The following is a 20,903-nucleotide window of genomic DNA, read 5'->3' as shown; positions in this document are numbered from 1 at the left end:
ATTATGGTATATGCTGTAATTCGCTCCTCACACTGTGAAAGTCCCACACTGTCATGTTACAGTGCTTCCAGGCCTGATCCCACCACTCCTAAGGGGATTTTGTGTGTGTGTGTGTGTGTGTGTGTGTGTGTGTGCTGTGACTGGACTGAGATGAAGCCTTGGGCAGACAAATGTAACCTCACACACACACATGTACACAGACACACTCAATCCAGCATCTATCCCTCTCAGGGACACCACAGGAAATAGAATCAAATAACGGTGACCAGAAAGAATCGCAATTTGCCACATCATATTTTCTGGTTGAGAGAACTCCCTTCTTTTTCTGTCTCTCTCTCACCTTTTCTCTCTCTCTCTCTCTCTCTCTCACACGTCCCCTTCCCCCTCCCCCCCAAATCTTTCAGCTTCCTCTTTTTCTCTAACACTAACTTTGCTTTCCTGTCAGTTCATCTTAAAAAAAAAAAATAATGTGATAAATGTAATAATAAATAGTAATTTATTGGCCAACATATCTAGTATGATATTTTAAAAACACATTTATTTAAAATGCAAAACTGTGTAAGATAATTTTAACTCAAAAACAAAGGCAAAGCTTGATGACACTATGACGGAGAGTGGAGCGACGCGAGAGGTCTTTTTATGTATGGAATTAATGAATCATGTTCACAGATGATTCATACTGTAGGTACAGAATTTGCGAGAGAACAGAATTCAGTCAGCAAGCACATGCACTGAACAGAAAACTCTCAGCGATGACTCTTCTGAATGCCTCTGATTGGCCATTGCATTCATTAGCTCAACAGACTGATTATGTGTGTATGATTGATTATAATGTGCAACACTGTAAAAATGCGTAAAAAGAATCATGGTGCAACACTGAACAGGTTGTGTGGATATAACATCACTGATAGGCAATTATTTAAAATTTGAGGTTTTTTTGGATCTAAAATCCTTGGAAACTTTTGCCATAATTTAAGTACACAACTGCATGGAATACAGTACATCACACTGTGCAAGTGGTTTTTGGATATTATATTATGAAAATCTCATATATTGTTCTTTTAAATGTCTCATGTCAGATTATCAAAACATTGATCCAAAAACTAATAATATTTATCCAATGATTTATCCCTAGTATGTGCTGTTATAAGCCCACTTGAGAAGCAATGTGATCACAATATGTCTGAGCAATAGGACATGACTAGTTTCCATGCCAAAATCTCATATAATCTCACATGCCAACATCATATAATCATTTGAAGAAATAACCAGTCACTCCTGACCACCGTACAAACCTGATGGATTCATAATACCCCAAACAGTACTACATTGTGGATCAATGACTAATCTGAGCAATGACTAACCTTGATGTCTCATCTTACTCTCAGATCAGTCACACCTGATGTGCTATTACCGTTTTGCTGTAGCTGCTGACGATATACAATGTCAGTGCCAAAGAGGCATTACAAGTGTTGTGTTTTGGGATGCACCAATGAACATAAGTCTCCATAGACTCCCTCCATCTGAGCCACTGAGGACACTGTGGTTAAATTAATCACAAGTGTGACTTGTGTGACTATAACATAGATCCCCATCCCCATTTGTATAATTCCTAAACGTGCATTTTTTAGGCACAGTACAATCAGATGACTGACTTTTAAACCGATTCCGGTCCGAACACATAAGACTGAACACTACTGAGAGTTTCTGACATTTTCAGTGCATGAGATTGTCCTGTTTTATTTTTGCTGTCTCTTGGAGCTCCGCCCTCTTCTGAAAAAGGGGTTGGGAGCACCAGCTCATTTGCATTTAAAGGGAAAAACACAAAAACAGCATGTTTTGGCTCATACTCTGAAAGTGGCAATTTTAACAAGCTATAAAAAATGATCTGTCAAGTATTTTCAGCTAAAACTTCAAATATACACTCTGGGGACATCAGAGACTTATTATATTCATCTTGTAAAAGGGGCATAATAGCTCACCTTTAACAAAACAATTTTGACTTATAAAGCAATCATGCCGTGAAGACTATGCCAATAATTTAAGTAGTTTTATTCTAATTTTAATTACTTTCTTTGTTTTATTACTTTCTTTGTTTACTTGAAGAAATTGCTATTGTCAGTTGACACTTTTGAAAAACAAGCACTGTATTCATTAATGTCTTTGTTATATTTGCAATTTGTTTTTGCTTGTTTGTTTTTTGTTCTTTTTGTTACTGACTGTTGTATTAACACAGTTGTATTAACTGTGCTTACTGGTACTTTTTTAAGTTTAAGATTTTAATTTGACACTTGGTAACATTTAATATTTATTTGCATTATTGTCTTGCAGCCCAGTCTCATAATATGTACCTCTGGGTACTTTTTCCGACACTGATTTTACGTACCTTACTGCACGTTTCGCGGCAGTGTCAAAGAGAAATGTCCACTGGGTGGTGCTAAAGCGTGGGTTCAATACGTGAGCACTTTTTTATTACGTTGATATGGGTTCATATTGCTGTGTTTTTATTGCTTTGCTTCAGGTACGTATTGCAGCGGTTCAAAGTTAAAATATCCGGGGACTGACCCTAAAAGTTAATGCTCTACTGTGTTGGAAATATGCCCTACACCAAACCCAACCCTACCTGGTAGTGTTAACAAATGCAAAACTGATATAAAAACTCATCTGTTGATGCAAGCCATTTGAATCTTCTTTGTGCGCAGATTTGAACTTTGAACGTCTAACTACGGTTTGTTTTGTCGAACCGTAGTTACACAGGATTCGTACCAGAGCTCTTCACCTCTCAAGTACATTTCCGTACTGCGTGAGCTTCCGAACAAAGCTATAACGTCTATGAAAACCTATAGATAAAAAGCTGGATATGTGATGCTAACATTCAAAAGCATCAGTTTTCAAATCTCCCAGCATATTGAAATAGTTTTGAAGTCATGACATAACATTCTTCAAGTAATTGTGCGAAAATTACGCTTTATTATTTGAAACTCTGTAAATCAGTTTTACTGCCTCTAGTGTTCATTTTCTTTATAAACCACACAGTTGGTGTGGTGTTGAATTTGGTATTGAGAATGTCTCTGGCACAACTGACTACAGACAATTTTGATTTTACGACTAAAGACCTGCTCACACTGGCTTTACTGACTTCACTCCCTTTTTGTAGTTGCTCCTGAAATGTGCTGCTTATTTGCATAAAGTTAAACATTTCGCTACTTTGTTGCAACAGTAGACACACTTGCATCCTGTCACCAGCAGTCACTGGAAGTTGAATGTGAATGGGATCATGTCATTTTGGTGATTCACCTAATTTATCCAATGAAAAATTCAATCTCATAAATCATTTCACTCAGATGTTCGTCACAATGTGAAAGCAAAGATTGCTTCCTCCTCTTCATCCCCAATAATTTAATGACGTTGTTATGTTAATGTATCTTCAGTAAATTTCAAAAAGAATCAAAATTTTTCATACTGCAAATAATGATTGTTCATATTCAAAAGATTAGTATTTTCAGCACATTAAGCTGGAACAGGAAAAAGCACTGTGATACTGAACACTTTATCATTCAAGTTAAAGAGATTAGCATGATTATCAATGTCACTTATGTTTTTAGTGACACTAAAAACAGTCTAAAAACCACAGAAGAAGCCTGCGTTTAACAAGGCGTAGTCTTACATAAAGATCTGTTTCTTGAGGGGATGCTCTTGAAATCAGGTCAAGCCCCACACCCATGTAGCCTCAGTTCAATCTCAGCACACTGTCTGCGTCAATGGCCAGGGTACCTCTTCTAGGCCCTGCATTTGTTTATCAAATTGCGTGATAAAAATCTCCCCACTGCTCCATTCTCTCAGACAACAAACCATTTGCATTGTAAATACCACTCCAAAGGAGAGGAGGGGAAGAGAAAGAAGGATTTCTGGCCATGCTCCTGAGGGCGAATAAAAGAGAGACATACTTTCATCTTGCATGAGAATATCAGTGCTGAGATCACATAATAGTCCCTAAGAAACTTTATCTCCCCAGCCCAAAGAGCGAGAAGAAGAAAGCAGAAGGTTAGGAAAGAAAAAAAAAGAGAGAAAGAAATCTGTTTATCGTGAACCTAATGGTTGTTGTGGAGAATTGACAGAAAAGTGATGGCTGTGTTACCTGGAATTCAATACCATAGTTCTCCCTGCAGAAGTCTCGGAGTTTGGGATAGACATGTTCTTTCAGAGCATTTCTCTCTGCTTCTGTATCTGTGACAGGAAACACAAACAAACACGCATAATAAGAGAGGATACTCAGAGGACAGAATATTAAACATTTATCTGTAAATATTCATAAATCTTTGTTTGTAAATGTCTGTAAATCAGTTTATTCAGATTTTTAACAGGCTGCAGTTACAAAAAAAGTACTGTGTTGTTAACATGGAAGAGCATTACGCAACAGTGTTATTTTATTATTATTTATATATTATTATAGTATTTATTAATATTTTAACTTTTTGGTTAACATGAACTAAGTATGAACAATACTTCTACAGCATTTATTAATAATATTAATTTCAGCATTTACTAATGCATTATACAAATCATAAGTTTGTTATCATAATTAATGCACTGTAAACTAACAAGAACAAACAATTAACAATTATATTTTTACTAACTAAAATTAACAAAAAATCATATATAGTGTAATAAATGTATTGTTCAGTGTCTGTTCATGTTAGTTAATACATTAACTAATGTTAACAAATGACACTTTATTGTAAAGTGTTACCATTTATTTTATATTTTCAGGTTGCATTTAATATTTGCTTATAATATTAATATTTTTATATTTTCAGGTTGCATTAAATTAAAGTTTTTATGTTTTTTTTTTAAATCTTTTTTCTAATGGTTTGTTTTTATTTCAGTTTTTTTTTAATTAAATAATTTGGTAACACTTTATAATAAGGTTCATTAGTTAACAGTAGTTAACTACATTAGTTAACGTAGCATTTACTAATGCATTATTAAAATCACAAGTGTGTTTGTTAACATTAGTTAATGCACTGTGAACTAACATGAACAAACAATGAATGACTGTATTTTAACTATAATTAACAAATATTGATACATAGTTCATTGTTCATGTTAGTTAATACATTAACTATTGTTAACAAGTGACACCTTACTGTTAAATATATATATATATATATATATATATATATATATATAAGTTTTTAATATATTTTTTAAATCTAATATTCTCTTGGCTTTGTTTACATGAATGCTTTTAAACAGTTTTCATATTATTTTTAGTTAACAACAATAACACTGAATGATTACCATGTTATTAACATGTTATTTACATGGTATTAACATTGTATTTTAAGGTACTTCAAGGAAAAGAATACTATTGTGTTTCTGTGATACATATCCAAAAAAAACCATTGTAGTTTTGTTTGCGTGGGTTGAAGGTCTTTCCCTCTCAGATACTTTCCATGATATGCATGAATGCTTACGAGCAAATCACATACAAACACCTACGAACATCTCTCTTTCAGTCACTGTCTTTTGTTCTCTCTTCAACACTCTTTCTTTCATACACTGTATTTTCTCGGGGGATCGCTGCCAGCAAGGCTTTAAAAAAAACAGAGATTCCCCGGCTTACACTGTAGTCACTACTGTTCTCTGCTGCTAGTAGCAGAGCAAAAAAAAAAAAAAAAAAACACAACGTTTGAGATTACATTGACAATCTGGGATTCAAAACCTGGAAATAAGGTTTTGAAAATGTAAAACAAGGCAACAATATGACATAAAATAAGAAACATTCAATATACTGTATATGAGGATATGAGATTATGATTGTCAGGATTGAAACTAACTTGTGCAGTTCACATGACTTGAGTGTTACTGCCATTAAAGCAAAATACATTCTGACATTAATTTAATTTATTCACTTATGATTTCATTTGTAGAAAATAAAATGCAAAATGCAAAAATAGCAGCATTATAGTGGCTTCAGAATTTTGCACACAGCAGCAGTGTATATTGTTGAATATTACATGATGCCCTTTGTCACAGACAGTCAGGGCAAAATGAAGCATGCGAGTTGACACATTGAGGATACTCATGCTTACTGTATTTACTACTGTACACAGCTGCTAGTAGCAATGCAAAAACAAACACCATCAGTGCCTTATTCACAAAACCTTTGATACAGCACTTAAAATAGTCTCTTTAGTCTCTGATTTCAAGGTCACAACATTTGTGATGCTTAGTCAAACATCTATCTTTGCATCTTTCTTTCCCTGCTAAGCTTTAATTTACCTTGGAATGACAACGAAAGATAGCACATTTATATGCACATTTCAACTCTACTGAAGCATGGTTTCCTCTTCTACTTGTTTCTGTCATTTTGCTGTTGTGCAGACTCTCCACTGATAGTTGATATTGCGACAGAAAACGGAAAAATCTGACTGGAGAGCTCTCTGTGGAAGATGAGGCCAATCATGTGCTCTGAACCCTCTAGATGCAGGCAGCCAAGACAGCGTGTCACAGCTCGCTACGGCATCTCTATCTGTGTCAACCTAGTTCAGATTTTTGGCGGATTGAACAACTCGTGCGCCTTTCATGTTTTAAATCTTTTATAACTGTCCATTCTGATCTTTTTTTTGGGCTGTCCTATAAATTATCTAGTCTCAAGCTGTTACTTTTCCCTCACACTGTTTTCCTGTGCCATTTTTGTTGTTTTCTCAGTTATAAATGCTGTGGTGAAACTATCTAGAGTTTTTGTTTTCCACCCACTTGCTTTTGAACTGGCTGCCTTGATAACTTTTCATTCTTTTTTCTGTCTTCCTGTACTCTTTCAACTTTTTTCACCCCAACAGTACTAAAACATGGCTCTTGAAATCTACATTAAAGGTGACATATCATGAAAATCTGAAAATCGAGTGCTAAAATCAGGTCCCTGAAAAAGAACAACCCAGTATCTTTGGTAAGCCTTTCTCTGCAAGCATGTTAAAAAACAAGCTGCTCAAATTTTGTTCCCCCCGTGTTGTAGAAAGGGGATATTATTATAATATTATCGCCCCTTAAACTGCACATTTCCACCCACGGTGCCGTTATTTTGTTTTCACAAATCTAATATAAACATGCACTTTCTTTCTCAGCTATTTACCTTCACAGACATAAACAACTGTTTTTGTAACTTGTGTGTTTTTAACATAAACTGTGTATTTCTGACAGTTTAAGCCCAATAAGACATGAAACAGAACCCTATATCAGAAGTTTAAACTAATATGGTTTAAAATGCATGATTTGCATTTGAGACATGGTAATCAAATGCAAACACTCAAAATATGCATTTTCAAAGTTATATAATAAATGGTCTGGGGGGCATTTTGAGCTGAAACTTCACAAAAACATTCTGGGGACACGTGAGATTTATATTTAATATTGTAAAAAGATGCAAAATAGATATCTTTTAAATAAAAATTAACCCTATCTATTATGTAAATATATGTTTTCTTGTAAAAACAATTCACCTGCCACTATTTCTGTTTCATCGTGCATTTTAGATATGGTCACATTGGAGAAATTTTTGTGAATTTCAATCGCCAAAACCAGTCCATTTTCCAACCACCTTTTTTCTATAAACCATGACACTTTATTAAAGCGCAAATTATGGAAGCAGCTTCTGTTGAACTGTAAACAATCAGCTGAAGGCTCACCATGTGAATGTAAACATTGTAAGTTTAAAAAAAAGTTTAAAGTATATTTTTTAGTATAATGAGATAACATTATTCCATTCACCCTTCGAACGTTACACATTAAAATACATTTAAATGTGTAAAAGTATTAACAGATTACTTTTAAAAGACCAAGAATAACCCTAAAAGCTTGATTATTTGCACAGTAATATTTTAGACATGTTAAATATTCTATATTAAGTCTATGTCTGTATTATGCAACATACATTACCTAAATCAAAAATGTGCATAACTGAAACATTGAGTGATAATATTAAGTGATTCCTGACATTTCCACAGATAATAAATGTTGTATTTATCTTCTTCATAACCTTTCCCTTAAACACTGCTAATATGGTTTAGAAGTGAAAAGGGGAGACGATTACATTTTAAAGCATTTATGCAAAAAAAAAAAAAAAAAAAAAAAAAAAGACGTGAAGATTTGGGGGAAAAAAATAACAGATTTTTAGTGCATTCCAGGGAATTATTCATGTGATATATTGTAAATAAATTGAGCAGGCCACAAATGTGCAGTATATGTTGTCTTTTTCATAGTTTCACAGTGGAATACAAGAGAAAAATTTAAATATTCAGGAAAGAACTATATATTCTTGTTACGCAATGTCACATTACAATAATACCTAGTGTTACGTTACTCTACTGAAGTTTGATAATGGAACATAAATGAAAATTTACAGCTAAATCAGTCTAAGGCAGAGATAAGTATTATTTGTAGCACAACCTCACGATTTGAAATCATATGTTTCAGTCTTTTTGATAAAAAACACAATAGGCTCGTTAGGAAAAAGGTGCATTGTCAACAGTGTAGCAATATATTAAGTGTAGCTCGCACAGATGTCACTTGCAAACCAAGCTTTCTGTTGATCAAAACACAGCAAATTCAATATGCATGAGCAAATCTTTCATCCTCACACAAACATTCACAATTCACAAATTCACAGTTGTGTGAATTCCTATTGAAATGGTTGTATTGTGCTCATGACCATTTACCAAACAGCGGTAAATGTGACTGCACTTTATTATGACTGCCCTTTCATATTAACAAAAACGACATAACACAGGAGCTTAAAAAACTGGAAGGGTTCATTTCAAAAGGTTTTTTGTGGTCTTGTCATTTGACTTTCAATATTAATCTCTTCATATGCAGCAAACCATTCTAAGAGCTAAAGAAACCTTTAGACTTTTAGACCGCTTTATTGTCAAGTTAGTAGACAAGACACGTTTAGACCAGGCACAACACCAGGGAAAAGCACCTAAGTAGATACCTTCATATGGTCATAAATAAATTAACAGGTCATGCACTGGGGAGCACTTTAGACAGTGCATTTGCATAACAGATTGAAGCTTTCAAAATGTATCCATCTGGAAATTGTGTCAAAGACATAAGCTTTGAAATAGGCTATGTATAGAGAAAAAGAAAGGAAGAAAAATATAAAGACCACTATTATTAAGACCACTAGCTAAATGAGCTGTGGTGCCGGCCTACACATTTACATGTTGCATGTTTGAAATGTCTGACATGATTGACGATTATTAAAAAAAACAAAAAAACATAAAGAACAGAGAGGAAAAAAGAGATAAAATAATTAGTGCACTTGTTCACTACAGGGTGGGGGAAAAAGGATAATGCCAATAAAGCATTATTGAACCAGACTGTATTGAAGGAAGGAAGCAAGGAAAATGAGGAAAGACGAAGATGGGAGTCATGAAAGGGTGTGAGAAATAAATGACTTGAACGAGATATAAAATTTCTGTAATAAAATCTTGTAGCTTCAATCAAAGCCCAGAAAGACTGCCATTAAACAGATGTATGGATGGATGAGATTTTCCAGGCTCCATGAATTTAAAGTGAAAATGACATCAAAACGGACCATATTTGCATTAAGTGCACCTGGCACTTTAGACATTCTAATAACGATAAGTAACTTTGCAACTACATGTCAACTGATTCTACCAAAACTAAAGCATTGGTAGACTGTTAGGTTAGGGTTAATAAAATAAGTTGATTATTTTAAGATTTTAATGTAGTTAATTAGAGTTAGTAGAATGCCTGTACTACTAACTGTAGATATTAAGCAGACAGTCTACTAATACTGTACTCTACTTGTAGTTAACATGCGGTTAACTAGACTATCAAAATAATGTTTTACCCATTCTGGGCAGAATGCATTATTGCATCCATCTATTGTTTTTCAGTTGTTCTAATATATACTAAATGTTAAATTTTGACCTAAAATATCATGCATTATTTGTAGTCTCTTATTCTGTGTATTTAAGTTAAAAACAGCTCAAAAACATCTCTTGACGCCTGCATTTTGTTCCATTCTGTTGTTCTCCATTTAGCATTTTTTAAATGCAATAATGCATCTTACAGAAAAACAAAAAAACAAAAAAAACAAAACAGGATATTATGGCCACAGAATTTGTTGCATAAATGTTTTAATAATTCTTGTTCTAGTTAAATCGTGGTCACAATTAATAAACTAAACTAAGTTAAGAAGTTAGTACAACATAAACTAAAACTGAGTGAAACAAATTAGTAAAATGTTGCCACGATTTACAAACTAAAATGGGGGAACGACTTAGTACAATGAGATTTAAGTAAATTAAAATGATGGAAAAAATAATAAAATGTGGCCCCCATTAAACTGTGTTAATATATTATTTATTTGTGGCCATGATATGCATTTTTTCATCTGCATGTCATGAGAGATATTTTTCATAATTTGTTGTGAATGGAATCAGACGTTGACTTGATAAATTGATTTTTCCTCATGAATTTCTTTCTGCTTTACATCTAAGAGCTTCAGAAAGGTACATCAAACGGCAACCAACGACACAGTCACAACTGGTTCTTAAGTGGCTCTTATGCATATATAGACCCACATTTTAGAGCTGTATGAAATGTATGTTCTGGTAGAAATAGATGCCATGCCACATCACCATCAATGACATTTTCAGATAAAAGCTTTCTACAATCGCTTAGCGTGTCCTAAACACGCTTTAATAGTTTATATCTGCGTCATTTTGAATCTCAAGCTGCAAGCGTCTCGCTCAATGCTCTGTCCAATCATGTCTATAATCTGGGGTAAAGCCTTTTTGCAGTCGTATCCCATGGGGCTTTCACATGTGTCTCCAGCAGCACGGGCTCTGAACGGATGGTCGCATATAGATGAGCTCAGTATTGATACAGCTGTCTGATGCTGAAGCTCAAGACTCTTAGGGATTAGGTGAGGTCGCAAGATGGAGGACAATGGAACGAGAATTGCTCCCCATCAAAGGCGTCTGACCGCGTGTGCTTAACGACTGAATGAAATCCCATCTGTGACTAAAACACATTCCTGTTGGCAATCCATTAGCTACATGGCATTAGTAAACTAATTACCAAATGCTCGAAGGCAAAAATATTATCTGAATATTCAAAGCACATAATTATCCATCATTATTATAAGCCATTTAAGTGTTTTGAATGCAGTGCTTATGAAGCAACGTTGCATTAAAGGTTGAAGTGTGCAAATCTTTTCTCCGTTAAAATACTATTAAAATTTAATATGTATCTATTCATAGGATGATACTCCTGAAATGTGCTAATAACACCTTGCACGGTTTGCCCAACACAACAATACCAACTCAGTCAAGGAGGTCTATTTTATCTGGAGAATGCTATCTGTTAGCATTTCCATTTATCTCAACGGCAATTGCTTGGCTGCTGATCTCTGATCTTGGACACAGTTGTTTTTGAGACAATTAACTGAGCTGTAAATGCCATGTGACTAATCACTTTAAAGCCTAAGAAAATCAAGTCATGACAATACTGATTAGCTGATATCACCAAGAACCAAAACATTCTTATGGTTTTATAGGTGCCTTGAGTAGTTCTCTAGTAGTTCTCTAATGCTAGCATTAGCACTGCTGTTCTCCGTGTACTTTAAGTACTGATACCCCAATGAAGTTAGATGCTACACAGCCATCTAATGACATGGATCAGCCTACCTAGGCTCATTGGAAATACGTGCCTCTATATATGGTAAAACGGGCATCCAAAGTGTATGATTGCGGAAATATATATACGTTTGTATTCAACATTTATGGAGAAACAAATTTTGTGTAAAAATAAATCATGCAAGTCGATTCTGAAAGCATTGAAGGAGATCCCAATGTAATTTAATATAGATGTACAGTAGTAACAACAAATGATATTTTATTATATGATTAATAGCAAGTTTTAAATATGATGGGTTCATTCTAAACATGGTGATTATCTCTGAGAAGGACACCCAACATAATATATGATATCTACCGCTGTTTTAATTATCTTTGTCTCAAGATAATTAAAAATGTAGCGATTCTCATTTGCTACCTCAATCTCCAACATTTTTAAAAACAACAAATAGTAGATCAAGTAAACAAAGAATCGACTTTGTGCTGCTGCCCATGATCACGTCAAGGATCAGCCGAATTTGCACGTGTATCTTGAAAAGCAGATGTTTTGGAAAGTGTTATGCCACGTTTTTCTGCCATCTAGTGGTTTAGAGGAAAACAATATCAAAGGGTGCCTGTAGCCCCGTTGTACCCTACATTTCTGCAAAACTCAAAAACCTTACCTATATGTACGAATCACTGCAGTTTCCAGTTGAAATGAACACTAGAGGCAGTAAAACTCTGACAACTTTTATTCCTTTTCACACAAAGTATGATTTACAGGTAGAGAGTTTGCACACAATTACTTAAAAAATTCTATGTTATGACTTCAAAACTATTTTAACATCCTGCACAATTTGAAAACTGATACTTTTGAACATTGTCATCACATATGTAGCTTCATATGCATGAGTTTTCTAATTCAGTAGGTTTGCTCGGTAGCTCACGCGATACGGCGTTGTACTTCAGAAGTGAAGAGCTCCAGTACAAAGCCTGTGAAATTGTGGTTTGACAAAACAGCTCAAATCCACAAAAGATTTCGGTTTAAGATTGGGTTTGGTGTAAAGGATATTTCCAACACAATAGAGTTATTAACCTTCAGCGACACTACCTGGATACTGAATTCTGAACAGCCGCAATACGTACCTCAAGCAGCGTAATAAAAACGCAATGATATGTGCCTGTACCCAACGTAACAAAAACATGCCACGGTCACATATTAAATGTGTGTTTTAGTGCCACTCTCTGGACATTTCACTTTGAACCTGCCACGAAACGTGCTGTAAGGTATGTGATTACAGTGTTAGAGAAATATATACAGAGACATATTTTCATGAGCCTGGGTTGGGATCAGCATGATTGTTTCATGTAAATAACAGTGTAAATAACAGTTTTATGTAAATAACAGTGATACTATTGAGTTTTAGAGAACTGAAAAAGCATTGCTACTTAGGGTTTTTCTTTCCGCCTTGTGTATCTGTACCAGTGTTTATGTTTGGTTTATGTCTTTGTCTGTTTTTCGGTTTTCTGGCTTTATACCTTTTCTGCTTCTTCTGAAGCACAGATACTAATTTCTCCATCTGTGAGTAAAGCACAATAGTAAAAATGTGTTCCATTATCAAATTTTTGCTCTTCTCATCATCATACAACACTATGCTACTAACATGTCCAGAGGCGGCAACCAATGAGCATGAAACACTGCAGTGAAACAGAGGGGGTGACCCACACCATAAATGTTTAAAACACTTTTTATAGTGTTTCAGATGTTTCCTCACAAAAGTAACATGGCCATGCCAACCAATCGAACAGATTTTTAACCGAAATTTGGCCAAAAAATCTTAATTGAACCTAAAATCTAAGTGGTTACCATTACAATCACATCAAGTAACATTTTTTCGAATAATGAAAAAAAAAAAAAAACTTTCATAACCAACAAAAAGGAGTATAAAGGCTTGATTTAGCCCAGCATTTAAAAGAATGAATGCACTATAATAAATCATGTTATCTAACTCCACACATGCTGTTACAACACAGCAGCATTAAATTCAAGGTCCTTAAAGCAGAATAAAACTCTTGCACATAAAACTCCAGTCGCCCTTGGTTACCCTACAGAGAGACAAAAAACCCAAACGAGCGTATAAACGTTATCACATTCATTTCCTCAAAGCTTCAATCTCAACCCCAGCAAGACTCCAGCAACTGCTGTCCTAACTGCCCCTAGTAGACCCCCTAAATCACAGAACTGACTTCTACAATAGCTCTAACACAAATTGAAATCATTCCTCTCAAGTCAAGGTGTAAGAGTGAGACTTGTAAGACTGTCGGACAACAAAGAGTTGTTATGAGTCCGTGTGTCTAAGGCCAACTCCCTTTTTGTAATTCTGCGATGTATAAATTGCTCCCTCTAGTGCTTAAGGGGGAAGAGCATTGCACCAAAGCCCAGCTGGCTCGTTCAGCCACTGAAAGTATCATTAATTCTCTACCTTGACATCACCTCTGAGTTGTGCATCTACAGGTCCAGTACATCAGATTCCACACTCCACCTCACACTCTCTCAGCACAGAGCGTCACCTCTGCCTCTCACTAAACCATCTTCAAGCAGCTGGCTTTCCAAGGCTGACTGCGAACAAAATCCTTGTGGTATCCTTCTATTGCAGCAGAGATGTGGCTTCGGACTCACTCACTTTACCGTATTCAAGCATGAACTGCATGAATTCATTGATGGTTGAATGTGATTATGAACAATGGTGTTTGAGTGTGGAAACATTGTTCTATAGAGAAATAAATAGAAATCTATGTACCTTAAAGTTTATTATAATTTAAAATGAAACTGCCAAAAATCATGACGATTTAGAACAGGTTTTCCGAACACTCCCTCTGTCTGCCACTGGGCCAACAAACAGACAGTCTCGTCTCAAACTCACACAGCCAATGTTGAGACAATGTTGTTGTGTTGGATGGTCAGGATACTCAAACAAAATGTTCAGCAGCAGCAGCCACAGTGTTTACACTGTTCAGAGAAATCCACCTACTATATGAATGGCTTATAGCTTTCTCTTCATATTTAATTGGGATATGAAAAAGTATTAAACATGACACATTTCACCTTTTAATTTAAAATAACTGTAAAATTATTATTATAAAATATTTTTAAAAATATATATTTTTTCTCACTTTACATTAAGTGGCCTTAACTACGAAAATACCTATATGAACATGAATTTACTGCAAGTATTTCTGGAAATTCCCACATTTACTGCTAATTTTGAGTTTGAAGTATAGTTTTGTTTTGGGGTAAGGGCTGGCTTTAAATGTGCATTAAATGCAAGTGCTTTAAATGTAATTACAATGTACCAACAAATTTGTACATAGTAAGTATATTGTAAAAACTGGTACTTAGTAGTTAAAGAAGTCCACTTCCTGAACAAAAAATTACAGATAATGTACTCACCCCCTTGTCATCCAAGATGTTCATGTCTTTCTTTCTTCAGCCATATAGAAATTATGTTTTTTGAGGGAAACATTTCAGCATTCAAACTTACCTAGCGAAACGGTTATTTTCACTTAAAAAAACACAATTTAAATACTTTTTAATCTCAAACACTCGTCTTGTCTTGCTCTCCCTGAACTCTGTGTATTATGGTTCAAGACAATTAGGGTATGTCTAAAAACTCCATTTGTATTTTCTCCCTCAACTTCAAAATCATCCTACATCGCTGCAGAAGTACGGACCGAGTCTATGCAAAGTGAACATGCAAAGAAGATCAAACACCCTTAACAGAAAAGGTAAAACAGCTATATAAGATGATTTTTGAAGTTGAGGGAGAATTATCTCCATTATATGGAGAAAAATCCTGAAAAATTTTCCATCAAAAAACATAATTTCTTTACGGCTGAAGAAAGAAAGAAAGACATGAACATCTTGGATGACAAGGCATGAGTACATTATCTGTCAATTTTGTTCTGGAAGTGGACTTCTCCTTTAAGGCCACCTAATATAAAGTATGACCAATAATTTCTAAATATTGTTTTATATAATCCTTTTTACTCATTTTTAGTAAAAATGAACAATGGCCTGTTATTATTATTGTTATTTAGGAATAATGCATGTAGGCACATTAATGTGCATTAGAAATGAATGCAGCTACAGGTGGACAAGGGCAAGGGCACCTATGTTATAGCTGCAATTTAGAGGAGTCTTTATCATTAATCCTCCAGCCTGAAAGGTCATCATTTTATTTAAGACGTCCTTGCACCGATCTAATTTATTCACCGGTATCTACCCTCCTTTCACTTCATCCTCTGCACTCGTTTCTCCATTTCTCTTTCTCTGTCTCCCTCCTAACCCATTTTATACTTTCCCCTGGCTTGTTTACTCCTAGATTAGAAGTACTATTTTAAGGTCTCCCTGCAGCCCATATTTAAATCTATGACTGCATATGTGCCGTCTAGTTCCCCTGGCACTCATTAAATCTGAGGTCAATTCTAAACAGCACTGGGTTTAAGCTTTAAGATGTAAAAATGAGCAATCGATGGTGGGAATGATGACCTCTCAACGATTTCTTAAGATAGGAGCAAGAAATTCCCACTCTGTAAACCGCTTTCCTATAGCCACGAGCAAGTTGAATGCTGAGAGCTCCCCTATTTTAATATTAGACACTGTACAGCTGCACAATATTTTGTGTCACGGTTGCACGTTGAAACCCGTGTTCAGTGCTGAGACAGACGGCTCCACTAACTGCTGTCACTGCTGCTCTTGTCAAAGCACACGGGACAGCGGTCCTGCAGACATTAGCAATGGCCATATCTCTGTGGATGGCAGCATGTGTTATGAAACGACATGATGTGGAACTGTCATTGCCATCTGAATTCATTACTGTAAAATCTGGTTCATTAACACATTGGATGATAAAGCATGTCTTGCACATCGCTTGTGCATTAACAGGTGTCAATCTAGTTGACAGAACAGTGTGTTTGTTCACTGCAAATAGTATGGACCTTCAGTTTAGGTGATTCCTGAGTTTACATACACACACTTTCACGCATCCTTCATAAGTAAAAGTTAGATTTTTGAGGCACATTCAAAAGGGTGCATTACGGCACTCTGAATGACCCCAAATATATATATATAGTTTTAATTTAGAGTGTGGAAAAAGCTATTGCACGCTCTTACCGTCAGGGTTGGCACAGATGAAGACCCGGACGCTCCTGCCCGTGGGGACATGGAACGGTGGGAGCGCAAGGACGTTGCCACTGATGGCTGCTCTGCGCAGAGCAGATTCACGGGGACAGGGCTGCCTGTTTCCCACTCCGGACGGCCACATGGGTGGCGATTTCCAACGCGGCTGCAAACAGAATTCAACATGTTTAGGAACCCAAGATTATGGTTTTGCAATACTGAAGGGAATGGATGCTGCAGTTGTTCACACAAAATTTGGTGGAATCTCTTAAGGACTGAGGGTGTAGCCACATAAACAAAATTTTGTGAAAAGTCCTTTTTCTATTGTCAATAGTGTAGTGATGAATGAAGCTTGGATCTTTAACCAAGCAGCTTTCTGTTCGTCAGTAAAGCAAATCTGCTTAACCAACTTGGTAAATGTAATGGCAAATGTGAACCAATTCAAAAGCAGTTTAACATCACTACTGAATACACTGCTCAAAATAAACAACAATCATTGTAGTCTGATTCCCGTTTAAATGGCTCTTACAAGTCGGTTCTTTTTAGTGAATCAAAAACAAAGTGTGACTCCCGAAACTAACTCTCATGAGTTGCTTCGTTTTAATGAATAAAATATTACACTTAAACAGGCAAGTGTTTAAAATTAACAAAAATATTTATTAATGGGTGTGACTCTCAAAAGTTATTTTTTTATACCGCAGTTATCATTTATATTGTTTTCTATTCTCATCTTATTTCTATGTGTGATTTTCAAGCATACTGTTCATACTATGCTAAACAGTAGTATGCTACTGCAAATTAACGCAGTGATTGAGGTGAGTATTAAAGATGGCCTGTCCACAACACACAAAATGCTTATTTACACAATGCTATTTAAAAAATAATAATACCCATAAATTGTTCTGTGTGAAGTGACAAACTAATTGTCCTGTATGGTTCCATTTGCACAGCATGTTTACCTAAAAGTGAGTCCTGAAGATTACAGGGTGGCAACTCGATTTTAAAATGAGGTGTCACTGTGGTTAATCTCTGAATTGTTTAAGTGTAACTGTACTTAGCACTCCCATAAAAATTTACAGTTTTATTCTAGAATTGTGTGAATACTGACAAAAACACAGTGCGGTTAGTGTAGTCTGGCTCCTGAACGAATAATATGATCCAGCTTTTTTAGTAAATCAAAACTGTAACAGCAAGAATGGTGTAGTCCATTTTCCCAACAAATGCTTCCTATGACCCGGTTATTTTTCACTTGATTGCATTTTATTGCACCCGCATCTTGCAGTGTCCCACACATGAGAGCTGCATTTTTAGAATACTGTCAAGGTAAATGAAATGTAATAATGGCACGTGGGATTTACCACATGGCAACATGTATTTAAAGATACACATACATTTTGTAAGCGGTACAATTGTATAAATATGAATGAATGATTGACCGACTGAATGAATGGACTATATGCTACCATTTTTTTAGTATTTACTTATACTGTAGTTATATCGTAGTGTTTAAAGTAATTAAATGTCTGTGCAAACATTCTTTTTCAATAATTATAATACCTTTGATTTATTACCGAAATGAAACTGATGTGGGCAGCGAATGCAATCACATTATTGCACTTCTTCCCCCCTCAAAAAGGGGATTTTCTTTTTTACTAAACGTGGGACTAGTGGAACCGTCAATGAACCTGAATCGTTAAAAGAAATCAGAATCGCAACCAGAATCGATTCCCATCTCTTGTAGTAAATGACTTATTGCTTAAGGAATGCCTGGAATGACCGTAACGCAAGATCCGCGCGCAATAAGGATTTCCTTGAAAAGAAAACACAGAAGATCATGTCTACTTTCTCACTTTATACCATTTTTTCAGTGATAATGATGTAACCAAGATAAAACGCGTAAATGCAACCGGTCACGAACTGCATCTCCGCACAAACGAAACGATCAATCGATAATTTTCTGTCTCGGCAAACAACGAATCTTAATTGAAGTGAGTTGAAGATCGCTTGTCTTAGACGCGTTTCATGCCTTAATATCACACTTGCCGAAATGCTAAACACATCCGAAAACGACAAAGTTGCGCGTTGATCGTACAGTAAAGCCAATTCCAAACAAAATAAACTCAGCTGCGCTTCAACACACCACGAATGCAGGCAGCATGCTTGCACAGTAACACACTTGAAGTGCTTACGTTCATCCTCTTCATCCTGGAACCGTATCACACAATATCCGAGCAGGTATCCACGGAAATCAGCGGAGACGGCGATACAAACGCCCATTAAATATCTTTGACCGCAAATCAGTCCCGGGGGACCGGGAGAGTGACGGTCGCTGGCCAAACCCCGCCGGTCCGCATCCTCCTCGTGCCGTGTCTTATAAAGCTCCGCGCACAGCGTTTTCTGTCCGCAGTGCTTGAGGAAAACACAAGTGAGGTGACAGAGATGAGAGTGAGAGTGGAGGGATATTCCTCTCATCGCCAGCTGTCTCTTAATGCGCAGCGGCGAGCAGGAGTACGAGAGGAGGAGGAGGAGCGCTCTGAATTCATTATCAATAAATGCTTCTCTTTCGCAGCGCGCTGGAAGTTTAAGTGAATTGAATTAAACGTAATTGATTGGACTGCATTGCTGCTAGCGCTCGGGGAAATGCTTAAACCTCGCCTATTTTCTTCATAAAGATGAACCAAAAATGCTATTTTTTCGGCTATTTTCAATATACAAAGTGTTTAGAAATGACAAATTACTAAACTGATTTTATAAAACGAATGCGTTCTTGTAGATTCTTGACTGCCCAACTGAGAAAACGCCTTAAAACAGACTACTGTAAACCCCCCTGGTCAAACTGGTCTGCTGGCTGATTTTAGAAGGGTTCTGGTTAGGCTGGAAGACCAGCTTAAACCATCTAAGACAAGCAGTTTAGGCAGATTCTTCAGCAAGGTGATATGATGCGCTCTGCTTTTGAGCACATTTGAAATATCACACAGAGGTTAACCTACTAGTCTGCTGCTGACTGCAACCATTAAAAAAAGGGAAAAATGCCTTGCTTGTTGACATTAAAAGGTAAAAATAGTAAAGTAGGGTACTTAACTGGAGGTTATCAATGCTCACAAGACTCTACAACTCATCCACAGATCAAATGCATCTAAAAAAACAAGCAATATCTATATATCTATTTATCTACAAGCTTAGATGAAAATCTGCAAGGAGTCACAATCTGGTTATGGCTTAGAAAAACAAACCTGAAAAAAAAAGTGTGTTTCACCAAATACATGGTTATTTAATCAAACATAAGATTAGTTAAGATATATTGTTAGTTAAAAAGTAACTTACTGTTCTCGACAATAGCTGTGCTGTTTCCCCTCTGGGTCCTTTTGGCACTGTGCTGTAATATAAAGGGCCAGACCCGCTGCGTGAGGCACACATGAACACTGCAAAAACAGAGGTGCTGAATCTGGCAACCAGCAGTGGCTTAACCTTTCTTTCCTTCCCTCTTCCGGTAAAGCTGTAATCCCTCCAAGGCGGAGGGAACTACCCTCTTCTGTTTCCAGATCAGTTTAGAAGCCCATCTCATTGTGGTGTAGGCCATGTTTGGCTGGTTAGTGCTGATCACTGAGCAGTGCAAGAGATGCTAATCTCTCATATACTGAGTGGTGTGAAGCTAATGTGGTGGGGTTTTGTTTAAACAGTCACAGCATGCCATGGGCAATTAGGGAAAGGGAAAAGTGTTGACACGTATGCACATTTTTATATGAATCCTACTTGAATGACTGCAGAAAATGCTGAAAACACTACTTAGAGGTTTTGTAGTAACAGCACAAGTTTGAGCACAAGCACACACACGAACAGCCTTTATTCTGACCATATAATCTACATCTGCAATAATGTGGCTGTATCATTATGCATCATTACAGAAGCAGCCATGCAAAGAGAACAGCTCTATAGGGACAGTGCGGTCCTTATGACTTATGGTGTTTCTCAATGTTTTTTTTTTTTTTTTTTTTTTTTGAGAATGCCAGTGTAAGAGCATCCAGAAAATATGCGCTACCAGAATATATCTGTTTGTTTGCAGGAATGCAAATGCC

General features: G+C 36.1%; 1 protein-coding gene across 4 annotated transcripts in view; it reads right to left on the bottom strand.

Annotated features, from left to right (window-relative positions):
* LOC127168092 (NACHT and WD repeat domain-containing protein 2) overlaps positions 1 to 20,241 on the bottom strand; it is a 69,137-nt gene extending 48,896 nt beyond the window's left edge. The window contains exons 1-3 of one of the 4 annotated variants that reach the window (XM_051114642.1): positions 20,152 to 20,180; positions 16,822 to 16,993; positions 4,139 to 4,227 (exon numbers count right to left, since the gene is read on the bottom strand). In XM_051114642.1, the coding sequence (XP_050970599.1) occupies positions 4,139 to 4,227; positions 16,822 to 16,972 (240 nt within the window). In that variant the 5' untranslated portion in view covers positions 16,973 to 16,993; positions 20,152 to 20,180. Of the gene's footprint in view, positions 1 to 4,138; positions 4,228 to 16,821; positions 16,994 to 19,016; positions 19,295 to 20,151 lie in introns of those variants that run through there. The other 3 variants (XM_051114641.1, XM_051114643.1, XM_051114644.1) reach the window with 3 other exon arrangements.
* Positions 20,242 to 20,903: the final 662 nt, after the last annotated feature.

Source organism: Labeo rohita, chromosome 7 (assembly GCF_022985175.1).
Source record: "Labeo rohita strain BAU-BD-2019 chromosome 7, IGBB_LRoh.1.0, whole genome shotgun sequence".
In the NCBI taxonomy this organism is placed as follows: domain Eukaryota; kingdom Metazoa; phylum Chordata; class Actinopteri; order Cypriniformes; family Cyprinidae; genus Labeo; species Labeo rohita.
This window is presented reverse-complemented; position numbering and strand designations above follow the sequence as displayed.